The sequence below is a fragment of the Lissotriton vulgaris genome, chromosome 4_1 (genome assembly GCF_964263255.1).
Source record: "Lissotriton vulgaris chromosome 4_1, aLisVul1.2, whole genome shotgun sequence".
Lineage (NCBI taxonomy): Eukaryota > Metazoa > Chordata > Amphibia > Caudata > Salamandridae > Lissotriton > Lissotriton vulgaris.
This window is the reverse complement of record NC_141691.1, coordinates 2,050,097,486-2,050,118,085: the sequence shown is the minus strand read 5'-3', so window position 1 is coordinate 2,050,118,085 and position 20,600 is coordinate 2,050,097,486. Positions and strand designations below refer to the sequence as shown.

Below are 20,600 nucleotides of genomic sequence, written 5' to 3'. Positions count from 1 at the left end.
GCAGGCACCGTAGGCCCCGTCGGAGAAGCGAGCGCCCTCATGGCCATGAGGAACGCCTCGATCTCCTCAGGCGTCGCACCATGCCCAGGGACCGGAGGGTATGAGGCAGGCCGCGCCGGCGACTCTCGCGGAGCCGCGGGGATGGGGTCACCCGAGCCCCCGGCCGCATCGCGCGAGCGTCGGGGGGAGTCGGGGGTACGATGACGACGCCCCGACTTCTTGTGCTTCTTACCTGACGAGGATGACGAGTGGCGTCGACTTCCGGAGCGCCCGGCGCGGCTCCGCGACCGCTCCCTCGAACGCTCTCTCGACCTCCGGCCGGACCGGGACCGCTCCCGGTCCCGACGTGGGGCCGACACCCGGAGCTCCAGCAGCTTGCGGGACCGCTCCCGTCTAGCCTTGTTGGTAAGGGCCCGGCAGTCGACGCAGGATTCCACGTCGTGGTCGGGGCCCAGACACCGGAGGCAGAGGCGGTGATGGTCTGTGACCGACATCGTGCGCTCACAGCCATCGCAATTCTTAAATCCTGGCATCCTATCAGGCACAATAGTAGAAAAAGACAATCGAAAAAACTTGGTCAAAGACCGGAGTACTGCTCTTCAGATCTGCGTCCACTGGCGCGGAAAAAAGAAGAACTGACGTCAGCGCGCGGAGGCGGCGTCTATGTACTCCAGCGACGTCATCACGGCGCACGACGCCGACGACGGACGCGGAGCCGCAGGGGACGCCTGCAGACGACGCCTACCGACGCGCAGGGGTACTGCTACGCAAAAGTTTCCGGATCCAGACTGACGCCTGGGGATATATCTAAGGTAAGGAATCTAACACTAACGTGTTTCTTTCAGATGTCGGGCATATGAACATCATGAATGAACCCCTGGGAATAGTTGTTCATTGTAAAGTAACCGTGTTCTTGGAGAAATCAATATTCAAGCAATGGGAAGTTCCCTAACTGCTTAAGCCGGTTTTCCAAGAAATCGTGACGTTTGGTGAACGGATGGAAGTAGCCATGCCTGTATCTGGGAAGCATTGGCTATGCCTAAATAAGGGCTTGATTTCTATGCCTATATAAGGGCAATGTGAATTGTACCTATGTAAGGGCATGGATCGGGAAAATGCAATCGGAGCCTAAAACGCCACACAACAGTAGGTAGATCTTTGATAGTATGCTCTGGGGTATATCTAAGGGAACATATATCCCTCTTCCCATTACTCATTTTTTCGATATTTTTGTCACTAGTCGAGCTATTAGGTCCCTCAAATTTTATTTCCTGCATTTGTTTCTTTGCAAAACTTCGTCTGCATCTTTTCTTTCTCTTTATGGTCACTGTGTTCATTCTGAGATGTTTTTTTTTTATTGGAGATGGCTTTTGATCTGACTCCCTCTTTGATTTTTTTCTCCATTGATATATCCGTTATATTTGGTTCTTGATAGTTTGACTACTTTTTAAAGTTAAAGATAGGATAGTTTGGAAGAGTAACGTAAATGCTGTTGTTTGTTCTGGGTTTACTATTTCCTCCTTGAATAGTTTCCATAGAGAGTATATTATCTCTGTCTTTTCCTTTTTCTTTTCCTTATTTTCCTTTCTCAACTATCTAGTTGATTTATCTACGTTGAAGTCGGTATTTGTTATTTTCTTATTCCTTGGTGTTTTTAGCTATTTTTTCTATCTTTAGCTCTTCCTTTAATTTCGTTTTAGGTTGCAGGCTTCCTCCAGGGAGGCTAGTTTGGTGATCTACAAGATATTAAAACACTGTTAACTGCATTTCTAGTACATGGTCTATATTTAGTGTAGATTTCTCTAACAGGAGTAAAATTGATTCAAGTATCTTTTGGAAGGTAAAGAAGGCATCTGATAGATTTTCTTGTTTACAATAGGAATCAATTTGGACAGGAGACAGAAACAGAAAAACTGGAGGGTGAGAAAAATTATCTTCTGCATTTGTAGGGTTACTTAGGGTGCTGTTAAACAGTTCCAGCGTCTCTTTAGGACGCTTAACCTCTCTTTTATGGGAGTTTTAGTTTATGCTCATATCCGGTAGTGTAAAGTGATGGATGTAATTTACTTTCCCAAGATCCTATCGTTGTCTAGTTTGGTCCTTTGGAGTAGAAATGGCTAACTGGTTATTTTCTTCATTTGAATCCATCTGAGCCTTCTGTTAATTTTCCTTATTTTCCTCTAAGCCATTTTGTTCTCTTTTTTCTTCGGTTTACAAATTGATTAGCTTGGTGCATGTTGATACTGAAGGAGGAAACAAGTCTGTAATTGTATGGGATTTTGATAATGCTCGGATGTGTGCTGATCTCATTTTACTTTTTCTCAACGATTGTTCTATTCCTAACCTTTTCATAAATATTGTTCGGCTTCTTAGTTTTTTATATGCCATCCTTTAGGTATTGTACGAAGAACAATAGTTACTTACCTGTAAACAGGTGGTTCTCCAGTATTGGTGTCTTTCATAGATTCACATGCCTGAATCATTCCCCGTCGGCGGAGTAGGAGTCTCACGGTATATAAAAAAAGCAATAAAATGCCATAAAATATATAGCATATTACAGAAATACCAAACCAGGAAGTAAGTAGCCCCAGCTACAGTAGAAAAAACTTCCACTTTCGTGACTATCTAGGTCATTATGTGTTAGTCCAAATTTCAGCCAATCAGGCGACAGCACCCACCAGAATGTTCTCCCCAGAGGCTCAGGCTCTCAGATTTTCCCGCACAGGAGTGAAGTCCCATGCTATCCGAGAGAGTCTCTGGGGGAAGGCGGGCGGGTTGCATGTGAATCTATGAAAGACACCAATACTGGAGAACCACCTGTTTACAGGTAAGTAACTATTGTTCTTCTCCAGTATTAGGGGTGTCTTTCATAGATTCACATGCCTGAATCAGAATAGTAAGCAGTACTCACATTATAACGCTCGTAGACGTCAGAATATCATGTATGCATATAATTAAACATATCTATGTATACAGTAAAGGAGACATGCACAACAGTAATCACATGTTCTGAGCAAACGTCAAAGAGCAGAAATGAGGAGGTGGAAACAGAGGCTCACCTTATTTGAAAAGATTGCGAAGCACTGCTCTCCCCACCGAAGCATCTGCATCATCTGCTGAGTCCAGACAGTAGTGTCTAGTAAAGGTGTGCCTGCTAGACCACGTGGCAGCTCTGCAGATCTGTCGAAGCGGCACACCAGCAAAAAGGGCAGTGGAAGAGCTAACTGCCCTGGTTGAATGTGCTCTTGGCAAGGCTTGTAAGGGCCTACCAGCCTGTTGGTGACAAAGTCCAATCGTACAGGAAACCCATCTAGCAATGGTCTGTTTTGAAACAGCACAACCCCGGCGCTGCTGGCCGTAGGCCACGAACAGTTGGTCTGTCTTGCGGGTGACCGAAGTTCTGGAGAGATAAAATCGAAGGCATCTTCTAATGTCTAAAGAATGCAGTGCTTTCTCAGCCGTAGACTGTGGGTTAGGAAAGAATGTTTTAAGGACAACGGGTTCATTAAGGTGAAAATCCAGTGGTACTTTAGGCATGTATGTGGGATTAGTGCGCAATACCACTGAGTCCGTGGTGAATTGAAGAAAAGGTGCCTTAGATGTAAATGCCTGAATATCGCTGACCCTCCTAGCAGATGTCAAAGCCAGGAGCAACGATACTTTCCATGTCAGAAATTTCAGGTCCACCTTATGAATCGGCTCAAAGGGGTGTCGCATGAGCTGGGAAAGGACGATGTTCAGATGCCATGCCGGAGGAGGTTTTCGGATTGGCGGAAACATGCGAAATAAGCCTTTGAAAAATTGTTGGATGATCCGTACAGAGAACAGAGAGTTTGATCCATCTTGGCGAAACCTAGAGATGGCTGCTAGGAAGACCTTAAGAGTAGAGTGCGCCAAACCCAGTCTGGCTAGATGCAGAAAGAAAGGAAGGATTTGTTCTGGTGTTGCTTGAATGGGATGTAAGTCATTAGCTTGGCACCATGTACAAAACCTTTTCCACTTAAGTTTGTATGTCTTGATCGTGGATGGAGCCCTGGCTTTTGCAAGCACCTCCTGACAATCTTGTGGAATATTTAGGTGTGCAAATTCCATGTGTTGAGGAGCCAAGCTGACAATTTCAGCGAGTTCGGGTCCGGATGGTATACCCTGCCTTGCTGGGTGGAAAGAAGCTGCGGAATGCGTGGTAGTGGAACAGGGTTGCATTCCGAGAGAAGGAGTAGGTCGGGGAACCAGTATTGTCTGGGCCATCGAGGAGCAATTAGGATCAACCGGCATGGCTGTTTCTTCATTTTCCTGATAACTTTCGGGATCAGAGGTATCGGTGGGAAGGCGTACGCGAAGATTTGATTCCAGTTCAGCGAAAGGGCATCCCCGCACGAGTCCTTGTGGGGAACCCAGCTTGCAAAGAATGGGCATTTCCGGTTCTGGAAGGTTGCAAACAAGTCCAAGTCCGGATGCCCCCACATCTGAAAGATGCGACGCAGAGATGGGAGATGGAGTTCCCACTCGTGAGTGCAGCCCCCGGACCTGCTGAGAGAGTCCGCCAATACATTCGCAATCCCCGGAACGTGGATCGCTGACAGATGAATATCGTGAGTCAAGGCCCAACTCCATATTTCTTGTGCTTGTTGAGATAGTCGGACTGATCTGGTCCCGCCCTGTTTGTTTAGATAATACATGCAGGTGGTGTTGTCTGTCCGTATCAAGACTGTGGCACCTTGCAGAGTCGCTTGAAAGGACTTCAGGGCTAAAAATATGGCGTGTAACTCTAACCGGTTGATGTGCCATTTCATTTGGACCTGGTTCCACTTCCCGCTGACCGTCATGCCTTGGAGGTGTGCACCCCAGCCTGTCATGGATGCATCGGTCGTCACTATGAACCTGGGAACTTCCGTTAGCATGGAGCATCCCACTTGTAGGTTGGATCGGTGGGTCCACCATGCGATTGCTTGTCGCATGCGAGGTGTAATGTGGAGGATATCTTCGAAAGATCCTGTGGCTTGGATCCATTGGCGGCTGAGTTCCTCCTGTAAGGGTCTCATCCGAAGACGGCAGTTGGGAGTGAGCAGAATGCAGGAAGAAAGCATTCCGAGGAATGACTTGAATATGCGTACTGAAACGCACTTTCTTAGTGACAATGTCATCGCGAATCTTTGAATTTTGACTTGTCTTTCTTCTGAAATGAACACTAGGGCAAGGTTGGTGTCCAGTGTCGCTCCTAAGAAGTCCTTTCTCGTTGTAGGTGTGAGGCGAGACTTCTCGAAGTTGATTGAGAAACCTAGGTTCTGCATTACCGACAAAGTTTTTTGGACGTGATCTTGAGCCGTGTCGAAAGAACTGGCCTTGATAAGGCAGTCGTCCAGGTATGGATAAATTTGGATCGATTGCAACCGAAGATGGGCCGCCACTGGGGCCAGCATCTTCGTAAACACTCTGGGGGCTGAACGTAGGCCAAATGGGAGGACCTTGAACTGGAAGTCCCTGCCAGCCACTCTGAAACTTCCGATGCCGTGGGAAAATCGGTACGTGGAAGTATGCATCTTGAAGGTCGAGTGTTGCCAAAAACTCTCCCGTCGAAAGAAATTGGAGGATCTCCTGAAGTGTTAGCATCCTGAATGTGAGTTTCTTCAGAAACTTGTTTAATGCTCGCAAGTCGAGGATGGGGCGCCAATCTCCTGACTTCTTGCGAACAAGGAAAAATCTTGAGTAAAAGCCTCGTCCCCTCTGATGATGAGGCACTCTTTCGATTGCCCCTTTCCGGATCATGGTGTTGATCTGGACGAATAGCTCCTTGAGGTGCGCTGGATCGGGTCCTTTTGGGGGGCAATTTGGGGGGATTTTTACGAATTCTAAAATGTGTCCTCTGGCTACTACATCCAGGACCCATCTGTCTGTAGTAATTTCGGACCAATTTAAGTAATGCTGGGATATTTGACCTCCAATTTGGTTCGGGTTGGCACAGAGTGACGGCAGGATGCGTTCCTCATTTTTTGTTGTCTCTTCCTCGATAATTAGATTTTCCTCGAGGTTGAGAGTAATTTCCTCTCTTCTGTCCATAGGTTTGTTGCCGGTAAGGCTGAAATCTTTGGTTTCCCTGGGTGGAGGGATAAGAGCGTTGTTGGGCGTATCCTCCTCTATTATTGAAATTGCCCCTTCCTCTTGTGCCACGAAAGGAAGATTTCCGGTACTGAAGGGTACCCAGTGAACGCGCTGTTTCCGTGTCTTTCTTTATTGCCTCCAGGGCCTCATCGACATGCTTGCCGAATAGTGACTCTCCATCAAAAGGCATGTCAATGATTCTGTTTTGAACCTCCTGCCTAAAGGAGGTTGCTCGTAACCATCCTTGCCGTCTTAAAACAGTTGCACCCGCAAGCTGTCGAAAGGCAGTGGCAGCAACGTCCACAGCAGCGTCAATCATCTCCGAGGAGACACACTCTCCTTCCTGAAGGATTTTCTTGGCCTCAGTGCGATCAGGCTCGGGGAGCTTGTCTACGTACGGTGAGATGTCTGACCACATCTGTCTATCATATCTCCCTAAAATGGCGAGGGAGTTTGCGGCTCTGATGGTTGTGGCTGCAATGGTAGAAACCTTCTTGCCGATGGAATCAAGGCGTCTCCCATCCTTGTCTGGAGGGACAGAGACCTGAGACGTAGGGTTGGAAGATCTCTTCTGCGCTGCCTGTGCCACCACAGAATCGGCTTTAGCTTGCCCGACAAGGCATGCTGGAGAAGTAGCAGGCGCCCTATATTTCTTATCTACTCGAGGGAGCACTGCTGGTAAGGAATTCGGCTTGGCCATGATCTTAAGGCCCTCCTTCCAGATGAAATCTATAATTGGAATGGTCCAACTCTGCTTATGAGGGGTAGATTTAAAATCATACAAAAAGCAGTCTTCTTGTTTAGCTTCCATGGTTATTAGAAACCTCCTAGTCGCTCTTTCCATGATCCTGTGAAATGAGGCAATGTCCACGGGTGGTGACTCAGAGGCAGTAGGCTCCGCCGGAGAGGGTGTGTTCGCGTTGTAATCCTCATACTCCGACGATTCAGAGGCTTCATTCAGCTCTCCTTCTTCCTGATCATCCTGTTCCGAAAGCTCCTCTTCTCGTGGCTGAGGAGATGAAATCGGTGACGTATGCATCGTTGAGCGACTGTCCTCCAACGCATTAGAAGCCCTTGGTCTAGTACGCGGAGAGAGGGAAGGCCTTCCCTGTGGCAAAGGTGTAGACATCACTGAGTCACCAGACTCAGAAGGCGGGAAACGTCTAAAATAGTCACTGAGCATGTACTGTAAATTGCGGAATAGCTCCTCAGGCAGTTGCCTATCAGTGTCAGGTCTTTCAGCACGCGGAGCAGGCTGAACGTCCTCCATGTCATCCTCAACATCCTCTTGAACTTTAATATGGAGTTCGGATGGACTTCTAGCTGGCCCAAAGTTTTCGCCCTCATAGTATTCTTCTTCATCGGAATCCAAGAGCTTGTCAGGCACCACGATGGTAGTAGAAATAGAGTCCACAGCAGCTCTCTTTTTTAATAAAGTAGCCGTGGTCGCAGGAGATGGCAATGGAATCCCTGCTGTTTGTGCGGACCAAACCTGCAAAGTAGTGCAGCTTGAAAGAGGCGGCGTGAACGGGACGCCTGTATGCTGCTGACAGTGCTGTCCCGCCGACGTAATCGTCGTCGACGGGGTCGTCGACGGGGTCGTAGACAGTAGCTTTGTCGACGAGTGCTTTGCCGTCGACGATGATCTTTTCGTCGACGAGGTCGTCGACGGTGGTGTCGTCGTCGAGGCCGTCGACAGTGGTGTCGTCGTCGAGGCCGTCGACGGTAGTGTCGTCGTCGAGGCCGTCGACGGTGGTTTCGTCGTCGAGGCCGTCGACGGTGTCTTCGTCGTCGATGCCGTTGACGGTGGTTTCGTCGTTGAGGCCGTCGACGGTAGTGTCGTCGTCGAAGGTGGCTTTGCTGTCGACGATGATCTTTTCGCCGACGAGGTCGTCGACGGTGGTGTCGTCGTCGAGGCCGTCGACTGTAGTGTCGTCGCCGAGGCCGTCGACGGTGGTTTTGTTTTCGTCGACGGTGGCAATTTCTTAGATGAAGAGGACAAAATCGCCGGCGGCACCTTGGCCATCGTCGTCGGGGCAACTGTCGACGACGAGATAGGCCTAATCTGGACATGAACCAGTGTGGGCGAAGAAGCTGAAGACATGACAAGTGTAGGCTTCGGTGAGGAGAAAGTCATAGTGCAGGTGGTAGAAGTGGCCACATGAGAAGAAACACAGTCCTTCCTTGACGTTGAAATTGTCAATAATGGCAACTGAGGAGGCACAGATTTAGAAGATTGCTTAGGCACTGCCTTAGTACCAGACTTCTTAGAGGGCGTAGAATCCCCTTTGGAAAGTGGGATAACTTTACTTGAAGAACTAGGCCCAGGAGCATCCAGGGAAGATTTAGACTTCTTAACCCCCTTCGCCCTCAGAGATGAAACGTCAGTTTCAGCCTTCCTCTTAGTTGATAGAAATGAAGAGCCGGAACCCAAACTTCCTACCTCAGAGATAGGGTCATCCTTGTTCCTTAGTCTATTGAGCCACAATAGAAGGCGCCCTTCTCTGTCCTTGATGGTCTTGGGGGGGAAAGTCCGGCAGATCCTGCACTCCTTTACCACATGATCCGGATAAAGACAATACAAACACTTCTTGTGGGGGTCCTCCTTGAAAAGTCTTGGCTTCCCACAAGAGTCACAGGCTCTAAACAGGGATTTAGATGAAGACATCTGGGAAAGTTGAAGAATTTTAGAGATATAGAAGAAAAAACTGAGCAGAGCTCAGGGAGACTCCCTTCACACAACGTGCGGTAGAAAATCTGAGAGCCTGAGCCTCTGGGGAGAACATTCTGGTGGGTGCTGTCGCCTGATTGGCTGAAATTTGGACTAACACATAATGACCTAGATAGTCACGAAAGTGGAAGTTTTTTCTACTGTAGCTGGGGCTACTTACTTCCTGGTTTGGTATTTCTGTAATATGCTATATATTTTATGGCATTTTATTGCTTTTTTTATATACCGTGAGACTCCTACTCCGCCGACGGGGAATGATTCAGGCATGTGAATCTATGAAAGACACCCCTAATACTGGAGAAACTACGTTCCTTTCCCTAATGAATGCCCTGCACCTGTGCCCGTACCACACTTACTATTACTTTTAGAGGAAAACATATCTGAAATCAAACGATACACATTCAAAGATCTTCGATGTGGTTCAACAGGTTAAGCAGCAGGCAGTATTGGTGGGTTGCTGGAGGGTTAAAAAGTTGAAAGGTTGAGGGAGGGTTGAAATGAGCAAAAGAACAAAAAGGCTACTGTACTAATACTGTTCTGACATTATGAGGCTTCCAACTCTGCCTCATACTGCTCATATCACCCAAATCGGTCTCTCACCCTGCCTTATGCTGTGAGCGGTGCCGTTAAAACTACTGGCAAAAAAAAAAAAATACATTTGGAAGATCGAAAATTAGAGGGCACTGTTTGAAAGTAAAGAAACGTGCCCCCTCCCTTAATGATGGATGGCAGGGACACCAAGATTTGCAGGCAGGTGGGCAGGATGATTAGGACCACACCGACTCGCAAGTCGCACTGGCCTAACACTGGCCGCTTCCGCAAAGACGGGCGGTTACCGCGGTCCTAGCTCCGGCTGCCACTTCACCACTCAGTACCCTGGTGCCTCTCAGGATGAGGACTGTTGCCGCTATCTCGCTGGTGCGATCCCGGTCTCCAGCAGTTTGATAACTGAGCGGTAACTGGTCTGCCAACAACGCAAATCTTAAGCAGGCAATGGATGGCGAGCAGGGCAGCGTCCCCCTCGGCCTCCTTGGCTGCAGGTTGCTTCACCGCCGCACTGCTTTGTCCTCCCGCGCTGTCTCAGAACAAGCAGAAAGCTTTGGTTACAGTTCACTGTCGGGTATGAAAAATCTTCCTGGTACAACATTTAATAAAATACTCTCTAAAAACAGCTCACAGCACTGCAGTGCTGAGGATAGGGCTATGTCAAATCCAGGGCAGATCAAGAAAGATTAACAGATTTTAGGTTCAATGAAAGGTGAGAACAGAGCTCTGCCAGGGACTCCTTCACAACATGATGTGCGGTAGAAATCGAAACTATGTGCCATCTAGGGAGCGGAGGCAATCTTAGGCTTCTATCTCATTGGCTGAAGTTTGAGTTCTTTCAAATGATGTGGATGTGTTACTAAATATACAATGTTGTTTCAGGCTTATGCCCATTCCACACTGTATACTGTTATTTTAATGTTCAGAGGATTCCCAGCCTGATGACAGGAAATGATTCAAGCATGTGAATATATAAAAGATCCAATGTTGGAGAAGTAAACTGTGGGGATGGTGGAGAGATACTGGGAGAATTTGGCAAATCTGTCAAATGATTTGTGAAAGAATAGGAATTGGGTAGAATAGTGAAATGTGTTAAGTGAAGCGGTGCTAGTCATGGATTTCTTGAAAATGAAAGAGAAAAGATATTTGCTTTGATAGATAGGTTGAATGGATATACGAGATGGATTAGTGGGTGTGGGCAACATTTATCCCGGAACACACGGCCTAATTTAGAGTTTTGTTACAGCAAACAAATGATGGACGGAATGCTGACAATGCAAATATTCTCCCCCAGTCAAGGGTTAAATCCATTTTTCGTTTGCCCACTACGCCATCTTAGTTTGGACAAAGCCATATGCAAATCAGTCTTGACCCTGTGCCCTATGGGAACAGTCCAGACCGAACTGCCAGGCCAGGTCCTCCCCGGACCGGAAACAAGCATCCTGGGACCGGTTTCAGGGTAGGTCACCCTTCTTCAGCCAGGCTAGCTGTTCTTTTTTCATTTTTCACCCCAAGTGTGATGGGGATGCCCAGACGTGTATCCCGTGCTCTTCATGCTACTGGAGTCAAGCTATCCTGGCAGATGAGGGTTCAAACCCCGAAACCGGTCCTAGGATGCTTGTTTACAGTCCAGTGAGGAACTGGCTTGGCAGTTCGGGCTGGACTGTTCCAATAAGGCACAGAGTCAAGACTGATTGGCATATGGCTGGGTTCAAACTGGAATGGCATGGTGAGCAAAGAAACAAAGGATTCAGGCCCAGATCCCTGTACTGGGGTGAATGTATGACATTGTTCTGCATTCTGTCCATCAACTATTCTTTTTTAGGTTTTGACTAGCGATGCATGCGTACGAAGTACGCATGCGCTAGGAAAAATCTTATGATCTGTGTGTGGAGTCGGGTCTACGCCCCCTCCTCCCATTGGCTAGCTCCATAAATGGAGGCTAACCATTGGGAGTTGGCTCTGTCCGTCAATGCCGGACCAGATTCGGGGGCGTTCCCGAGAATTTTTGGCTTTTGGCGACGTCACGCTACGTCAGCCAAAAGCCCTCGGGAACGCCCCCGAATCTGGTAAGGCACTAATGGCAACCCGAGCGCTCTGCCGCCTCCTACTATGGTGCAAACGCTGCCTCCCTGATTGCCGCCGCTGCCCGGGGCCGAGAATAACTTTAGGACCTCGCCGGGGCCGCGGAGAGCAAGAACGAAGGAGCTGCCCTCCCATTGGCTGAGGCGGTCGAGCCCCCTCAGTGCCGCCACGCTAGGAGTGGTTCTCGAGCCGCCGCGTCATCGCTGGAGCCGCGGTAGGGGAGATGAGCATGCCCGGAGCCGTTGTCATTCGTCGGTTAAACATAACTGAGGTGTGATTGATAGTTTGTTGACGAGTTTCTCCTCCAAAAGTGACCTCTACCTTAAACGGTCTGCAGAGCTCTAAGCCAGGCCCTAGCGCATTTTTACGCCGTCTGAATATGTCCTGAGAGTAAACGGAGCATATCTGGCCATTAGAAAGGCGGAGGGAGAAATGCTTCTTTTTCTCTCTGGCCTGTTGACGCCCATGCGATTGTGACTATTAGCTTGCACTGTGAACGATGCCTTGGCTCACGAACATCCATAGATACTATGATCTTCTTTGAGAGGTGTACAATTCTGCCCAGCTCAGCTAGCGATTGCTGCAAGTGTAATTCAGCTATTGATCAGCCCCAATCATCATCCATTGATTGCAACTGTCATTTATGAAGTATAGTTTTGTCATTGTACCTGCTAACAGCCATTTATTTTTTGTAGCGGTCACATAAGCCCCAAAAGGAGTGCTTCCGCTGATGTATTGTTGGACACATACAATGATGGAGTTTTTGTGACCCAAAGTAAAGCTCTGAGCGGTATCGCCATCGCCGGTGTGTGCTGTCTCTCCATCCCTACTCACGCCCTGTGCTGTGTTGCGTTCTGCCAGAGTCTCTCCCCTCGTTACCGCCTCCACTCCCTTGTCTGAACATGGGTCGCTGAACGCTGCCGCCTCTGCACATACCGTGCAGACACTCCTCTCCCGTTGGCTCGGCCGAGTCTGTTGTACCCTGCAGCTATAGCAATCCAAAGACACGTGAACCCGTCCCAGGCGTGCAGGCTGCTGCTTGTCTGTAGTCATCATGGTTCGATAGTGTCGTGTGATCGGCTCTACGCTGCCCTTTTCATTATTCAGGAATAGCCGGCGTTTACCACTTCTATTTTCCACTATTGTTGTTTCCTGGAAAGGTACTTACATTTGCACTGCACAGCGCTCAGACATGAACCTAACTGTAGTGCTAAATGGTGAGTCAGCAACAGGTTGGCAAAGATAAGCGAACTAGATATCATTTTTGTGTGTGAGGGAAACGAGCACTGCTGACTTCCATGGGGTGCTTGTGTGTACGAGCGCTGCTCTTGCCCTGCGGATCGCCCTGTAGTACCTACTCTGCCCGTGGGAGAAGGATCCTGCCTGCTCCATCCATGTTCCTTGGGCTCGAGGGGAGCGTCACCTCCTGATACCCCTGAAGGAGGTGATAGTTTTCACTTTTTTACACAGAAGAGGTGTCTACCAATACTATTTAACTTGCAACACACGTCATCATCGGCAGCCATACCTTAGCAAGTCACGAAGACCACTTACAGGACTAGAGACAGGCGTGCAGGTTTTCTCTCACGCACAAACTAGAGGTACAGCATATGCAACGTGTGGGAAATTAAACATTTGTTACTTCTAACCACCTAGATGTGTGGCTATGTACATATATATTACACTTTCCACACACCAACGCATATGTGCTCGTTTAGGTTCGATGCACAAGCTTAATCTGCTTTCAACCTCACACAAGTCACCCGACTTTTCTACCACTTGGAACACACTACAACCAACATGCTTTCAACCATACACCCGATGGCCACTCAGGAAAACAAGAAGCGTGTGTATCCAACCCTGGGTTACTTGGCGCTATATAAATAACACAGTTGGAACTTACGCAACCCTCGAGAAGGTGTTTTAGGCCTCGCAAAGCATATGGAAATCACTATTTGAGTATCAATCCTGTACAGGAATAGGGAAAATGCTACCTAACGATACGATCTAAAGATTTGGTAAGGGCTATTTAAATACCAATACAGTCAGGATTTTAAGTGTGCCGGGTCATGCCGATGCTCAGCACCAGCAGTTCTTAAAAGCTGGTGCTGAGACGGGTCCCTATCGGTCTCTCCGTTTCGAAAACATTATGTAAATATCAATACAATTTGCTACTGCTGTTGTTTATTACCCAGTCTAGCATACTACCTTTCAACATACAAAAGCCTAAACGTTTGACGTTGCCAATGCTTTGTTTTCCTACATTTACAATTTTAGTGGAACTCCTTCTTCTAGCATGGGCTAAACACTGAGCACATAGAACAAAAGGGAGTAGAGCAGACTGATCAAATGGCATCGAAGAAGGAGAGCAAGAGAGCCACTGAGGGAGCTAGCTATGGCGGCTCTGCAAGAGGGCAGGGCACAGAGTCCAAGTATGTATGAGCCAGGCGGCTTAGCCCACCCGATCTTCCCAAATATTGGCGGGACTAGGATCCAACATCCAGAACACCTCCCCATGTCTGGGAGAGCCTGAGGCAACAGGCTAAATCTCGAACCGTTCATGGTGGTCTTGGCTGTGGTGATCAAACATGTATAGCTGCCCTGAAGAAACCATACCAAAACAGCAGTTACTGCTGCTTTATTCAGGAGCTGTGGCTGTGGCTTTTTCAATTCGTCACAGCAGACCTGCCACCTAAAAAAAATATTTCACTGTGCGAACATGGAGAGTTAGCGGGGTTTCGTGCCAAGAACTGCCTGAGAAGCACATGTGCCCCCTCACCCCTCCAACCAACCATCCAAAAAACAAAAATGCTTGCTGAGGCTGGTGTTAATATCCTGGGGTGTTTTCAGACACCCTGATGGACGTTGGCTGCTCAAAGACACTGAAGACTTGGCATAGTGTTTTCCAGCTTGTCTTCCGTGCCACCTTGTGGAACCGGCTCCTCACCGGGTAACCTTGAAAAGGAAGCCGATACCATGTGGTGCACAGTCGGGAACCTGTGAGTTGGCAAGCCTGTCACAGCTGCAAGAAACCCACATCACAGTTGCAGCAACTGCAACAGGCAGATCATTTCATACAAAGAAAGCAAGTCACCCAGCACTGGCCCTTTCTTTGACATATGGGATTCTATGACGTATGAGATTTTCAGCTGGATGCTCTTCCTACATACACCCATACTCTTGCTTCCTTCTGACACTGTGAACATTTTATTTTTAAGTAAGCTACAACTAATTTATTACCACGTCCATTAAGCTATTGGCATTGTAAATGACAATGCATTTATTTATGTTAAAAAAACAAATAAAAATAATGTCAAGAGCAATGCCAATAGCTCTAACTTTAACAAAGGCAAAACCATTGCATTGCAAATGCTTGTTCTAATTTAGAGTTTGGCTGATGCAGGAAGTCTAACAAACTATGTTTCTTGTTGCTATTTAGATTTAGAGAAATGCCTGGTTTCTGAAGGCTAAGTCTCCACTGGCCAGCAGAAAACATGTCTGTCATAGTGAAGACTGTCAATGTACGCCAGACCATCCACAACTCCAATGTGCATTCTTCCTGTTGGGATCGACCAGAGAAAGCTTGGCAGCCCTGAAGAAGAACCCAAAGAAATTACACCTTTGCATTGAGAGAAGAATGTGCCAGTTTAAATGTTTGCAGTTTTTCAATAAGAAACTCTTGATTTGGAAGTTTATTTAAAAAAAAAAAAGAAAGTCTGTTGAGCAGACAAATTTAATATGCTATGCACTCGGCATTTCAGTGCTATCAGCATAGACGCAGTGGTGTTGGCTCTCAAAGCACAGTGATCCTCTCTGTTTAGTGGGGATCTGGTAGACTGGCACACTGCCAGGGGAACAATGAATGGTATGTAACTGTTAGCACGCAACTTTTAGCACGAAGTACTGTTACCACGCATCTATTACAACGCGGGACCCATTACCACGGATACCTTTACAACGCATTACTCTACAACGCAGGTACTATTACAACGCATACCATTACAACGTAAGTTTAGGTAAGTTTATCTTTTTTAAATAATATTTATTAGGGGTATTGGGTTTGGGTTTTGGGGTACTGGGGTATTTTTAGGTTTTAGGGCTGTGTTTGGGTTTTGGGGTACAGGGGTATTTTTAGGTTTCAGGACTGGGTTTGGGTTTTGGGGTACAGGGGTATTTTTAGGTTTCAGGGCTGGGTTTGGGTTTTGGGATACAGGGGTATTTTTAGGTTTCAGGGCTGTGTTTGGGTTTTGGTGTACAGGGGTATTTTTAGGTTTCAGGGCTTGGTTTGGGTTTTGGGGTACAGGGGTATTTTTCGGTTTCAGGGCTGGGTTTTGGGGTTCAGGGGTATTTTTAGGTTTCAGGGCTGGGTTTTGGGGTACAGGGGTATTTTTAGGTTTCAGGGCTGGTTTTGGGGTACAGGGGTATTTTTAGGTTTCAGGGTTGGGTTTGGGTTTTGGGGTACAGGGGTATTTTTAGGTTTCAGGGCTGGGTTTGGGTTTTGGGGTACAGGGGTATTTTTAGGTTTTAGGGCTGTGTTTGGGTTTTGGGGTACAGGGGTATTTTTAGGTTTCAGGGCTGGGTTTGGGTTTTGGGGTACAGGGGTATTTTTAGGTTTCAGGGTTGGGTTTGGGTTTTGGGGTACAGGGGTATTTTTAAGTTTTAGGGCTGGGTTTGTGTTTTGGGGTACAGGGGTATTTTTAGGTTTCAGGGTTGGGTTTGGGTTTTGGGGCACAGGGGTATTTATATATATATATATATATATAAAAAATAATAAATAAAAATTAATATAATTAATTAAAATATTTAATAATAAAATAATTATTAATTAATTAAACTAATTATACTATTATTAATTACATTATTTTAAAATATTATATACTTACCTATACTTACGTTGTAATGGTATGCGTTGTAATAGTACCTGTGTTGTAGTGTAATGCATTGTAAAGGTATCCGTGGTAATGGGTCTTGCGTTGTAAAAAATGCGTGGTAATGGTATGTGTGCTAAAAGTATGCGTGGTATCAACATATATCCACAATAAATAATCCCCCATGTAATACGAGATATGAGAAGATGCGTACTGAGGGTATTAGAGAGCTGGAGAGCATGGCCAGGAAGGAAAGAGATCAGTGGCCTCATGTGAAAGACAGAGAAGTATGTAGCAATAGGGTGTTTGTAGACCACCAACAGATACTGGTTATACAATTGTGAGAATTAATTTTGGTCCTAATTCATTAATAGTATAGATCTGGGGTCTCCAAACTTTTCTGCTCATTAAAATCATCCTGAGCTACTAATATTATTAGAGTTGTAATACTGACCACATCAGAAAAGATTACATTAGTGGTCACCATACGCAAGATTACCAGCTGAATTCACCTCCGATGATCAGGCACAGATATCATAAGTAATATAAAAAATGCTTTATCTGTTAAATGACTCTATTGGGGTATACATTAACAGCGTCTGCAGTGTCCTTGAGACCGAGATAACAATATTAGTAATAAATCTTCCAGCACGTCATGATTTAACACTTAAATATCAGCTTTAAATATGTTTTGCAAATTAAGTCATTTTCTCCAAAGAGCAGCTTATGAGCACGGAAAATACACACTTTTTTCTTATAACACACGTACCAATATTGGCGCACAAAGAATAATTCATGTAAGCAAAAGCTTCTAATTTATTATGACGGGCTCTATACTACTGTATAAGGAGGGTTACTTATAGGTAGCAGAAGATCTACCAGTAGTTCATAAGCTACTCATTGGAGAAGCTTAGTATAGAACATCAGTGACAGGAAGAAGTCAGACAAAAAAACGACTTACAGCAAGAGGCTGAACGGTGGCTATTCGTCCAGTACTGCTACTTAGTAAGGAAACCTTGCTCTCTTTGTAAGGAACATCGCCTGTGAGCTTTTCCAGCAGCAACTCCAGGACTTGGGTGGTCAGGTTTGGATCTGTTGCTAGTGCTTTCCACAGTACACAAGTATCACTGGTATTGAGAAAAAGATAACAATGAATTCTGTCAAACTTGAATATTAATTTCTAGACATTCGTACTACAATTTATCTGTTTCTTAATGCAAAGTAAACATGAGGAAAAATAAAGGAAAAAGCATGTGGTGTCGCCCCAATTCAGATACTGCAAATTGAAATTTCTTAACAAGAATCTAGTCCTAAATCACTCATCTTAATAGGTATAGTATGCTAAATGGAAATATTAGGTACCTGTAATCCTAGCTCTGCCCCATGTGATGCATTTCCCTTGATGAAAGTTCAAAAGTCAACATGAACAGCAGTAACATCAACTACTCCAGGAATGAAAACTTAAGGTTTTCCCATTGATGTTCTTCCAGGAAACACTGTGTGGTGAGTGTTTAGTGGGATTTTCAAATAACATATTCAAGGGAAAGAACAAAAGTGCTTGGATTATTGCTGATACCGGAAAAGGGGCAAATGATGGACATCTAAACATCATCTATCTTTAAGCCTTGAAAAGGGTTTTTTGCCAGGAACACGTGGTGGATGTGTACGGTGCATTCAAAAGTAATAAAGGATTATTTAAACAAAATACGATCTTTGGAATATTATGTATTCACATATTAAGAGTGATAACATTTGAGGACTCTTGATGGTTCACTAAATCGATACAACTAAGAACCTCCTGTGAAGGCTGACTATTTCTGTACTAGTGGGGATAGTTTGGAGATACAGGTGCAGAGTTGAAGAAGTTACTTACCTTCGGTAACACATAATCTAGTAGAGACATGGTCTGGCACCCGATTCCTTAACTTGTTAATTCTCCCCAGGCGTCAGACTGGATCCGGAGATATTTCAGCATTCAGTTCGGAATCTCACACTTATTGGTCTCATACCCAAGAACTGAATTTTCTGACGCTAGCCTGAATGTATGCCCATGTGATTCGCAAACAAGGCAGAGCACGTTGCACTTTATGTTCTTCTGCAAACTTTATATTAACCCTAGGCGTGCCTTTTTAATCCCACTTTAAAATGTTTTAAATATAAGTAAATGTCAGGCTGCACTGTATCACCTTCAGCTTTTACAGGACGAATTTAGTTGTTCAATAGTCTACAAATATATCTCCTCTGCAGTTCGACTTCGGAACATTGTTGGAAAATGAGGTTAGGTTTCTGGTGATAATGTCATTTAAATCGCCATTTTTAAGCCTAGTGTACAATGATTGTCTTTTTTATTAACATGAACTCAAATATTGTCTTGTGTAGATTAGTGATGCATATTTTGAGAGTTTTATATCTGTATTAATTTTATGATGGCTACATTTAGACCTTTTTGTATCCTTGTATGTTGCATTCTTTTATGGCTTGGAATATAGCCGAATAAAGATTTCTGATGAGGATGATGTTTCAGCATTACCTCTGCACGCCGGGGGACGGCATCGTACGACTCGATGATGAGGTTGACTCCGGTTGTGACATCAGCGGAGTCATATAAGCCCCTCTGGAGCACAGACATTAATTTCTTCCGTGAAACCTTCCACGCCAAAATGTGGAGCCACTATAGGAACTGGCTGTGGAAAAAGTGTGCCAAAATGTATCTTTGAAAGAATAAATAGAAAACAGAAATGAACGGTATGGCAATATCAAGTCAAGATCTACAAGGTAAGAACAAATGGTTCTCGAATCACCCAAGTACATGAAAGAATGCTCAATTGAGTACAAAACCGGTGCTGAAGGAGGGTACAATCCTTACTCCAAGATTAGGTCTATAAGGAAAAATAAAATAGTTCAACGAAGCACATAGCTACTTGAACACTGACCACTTGTGTATAAATCAGGGTTGTAAAAGCAAATACCTCTTACACTACAAATCGTTCGCAGAGTGGGGAGGAAGGACAGGGCGTTAAGAAATCTGTGGCTAGACTAGGTCTCTACCAGATAATGCTTTACTGAAGTTACGTAGCTTGTTTATCTAATGGAGACATCTAGCCGGAGATTCCTTAATTTTTTTATTAAATAACAGCTATGCTGCAAACTAAACACCAAATGTTCTCAGAGAGAACCAGATGGTCGAATTTAACAGTAGACCATACGTATGTAGGAATTAGAAGAAAATGAGCATGAGCTGTGGCAAGGACTAGAGGGAATATAAATAAAGCAAACCCACAGGCACGGAAAAAAAACATGCCAGAGGGTAGTTGAATAACACTGTGTCAGAAGACAACAGTAGGACAGTAGTATCTGACCCCTAAACGGTGAAATGAGCCTATGGACTCCAGAGGCAATAACGAATAACTTGTAAACTACAGTTACCTACACCATTAAGGAAGTATTCAAAAGAACCTTTCCTAAGAAATCCAGAAAAATAAGTTCTAGAAATCATCCGCATTACAGCTTAGACGACTAAACGCATTCATTGTAAAGTCAGAAAGACCAATCCAAGAACAAAAACTGATGCAGATCAAAGCCTATTCTTGGAGAAAACATCATTAGATAAGATAACCACTACGAGGGACTCACAACACATAGAACCTGTAGAGATGAAAAGATGGTAATTATCCGGATAGGAATATGCCAAAAATAATGAACAAACAATGCCCAAATCCATATATACATAGTCATAATACATACACATACACATATATATATATATATATATATATATACATACACACATATACATATAGATATATACATACATGCATATATACATACATATATACATGTACTTACATAGATATACACATACATATATACATATACTTACATACATACACACAGACATATACACATACATGTACTTGCATATACTTAGTCAAGTCAAGTCAAGTCATAACATTTATATAGCGCACTACATACCCAGAGGGTTTCAAGGCGCTTAGGAAGGGGAGGTGGATTATTTGTCAAATATCCACGTTTTAAGCTGCTTTCTGAACGCTAGGTGATTCTGGGTGAGGCGAAGGTAAGCGGGGAGTGAGTTCCATGTTTTGGCAGCCAGGTATGAGAAGGATCTGCCTCCCATGGTGGTCTTGTTGATGCGAGGTACAGTGGCGAAGGCTTGGCTGGAAGAGCGAAGTTGGCGGGAGGGGGTGTAGAAGGATAGTCGAGAGTTGAGGCAATCTGGTCCGATGTCGTAGAGTGATTTGTGTGCGTGGGTA

General features: G+C 45.4%; 1 protein-coding gene across 2 annotated transcripts in view; it reads right to left on the bottom strand.

Annotated features, from left to right (window-relative positions):
• Positions 1 to 20,600, bottom strand: part of MROH1 (maestro heat like repeat family member 1) — a 2,204,128-nt gene that overhangs the window by 404,110 nt on the left and 1,779,418 nt on the right. For both annotated transcript variants that reach the window (XM_086966435.1, XM_086966436.1), the window contains exon 33: positions 17,291 to 17,456. In XM_086966435.1, coding sequence (XP_086822561.1) covers positions 17,291 to 17,456 — 166 coding nt within the window. The remainder of the gene's footprint in view (positions 1 to 17,290; positions 17,457 to 20,600) is intronic.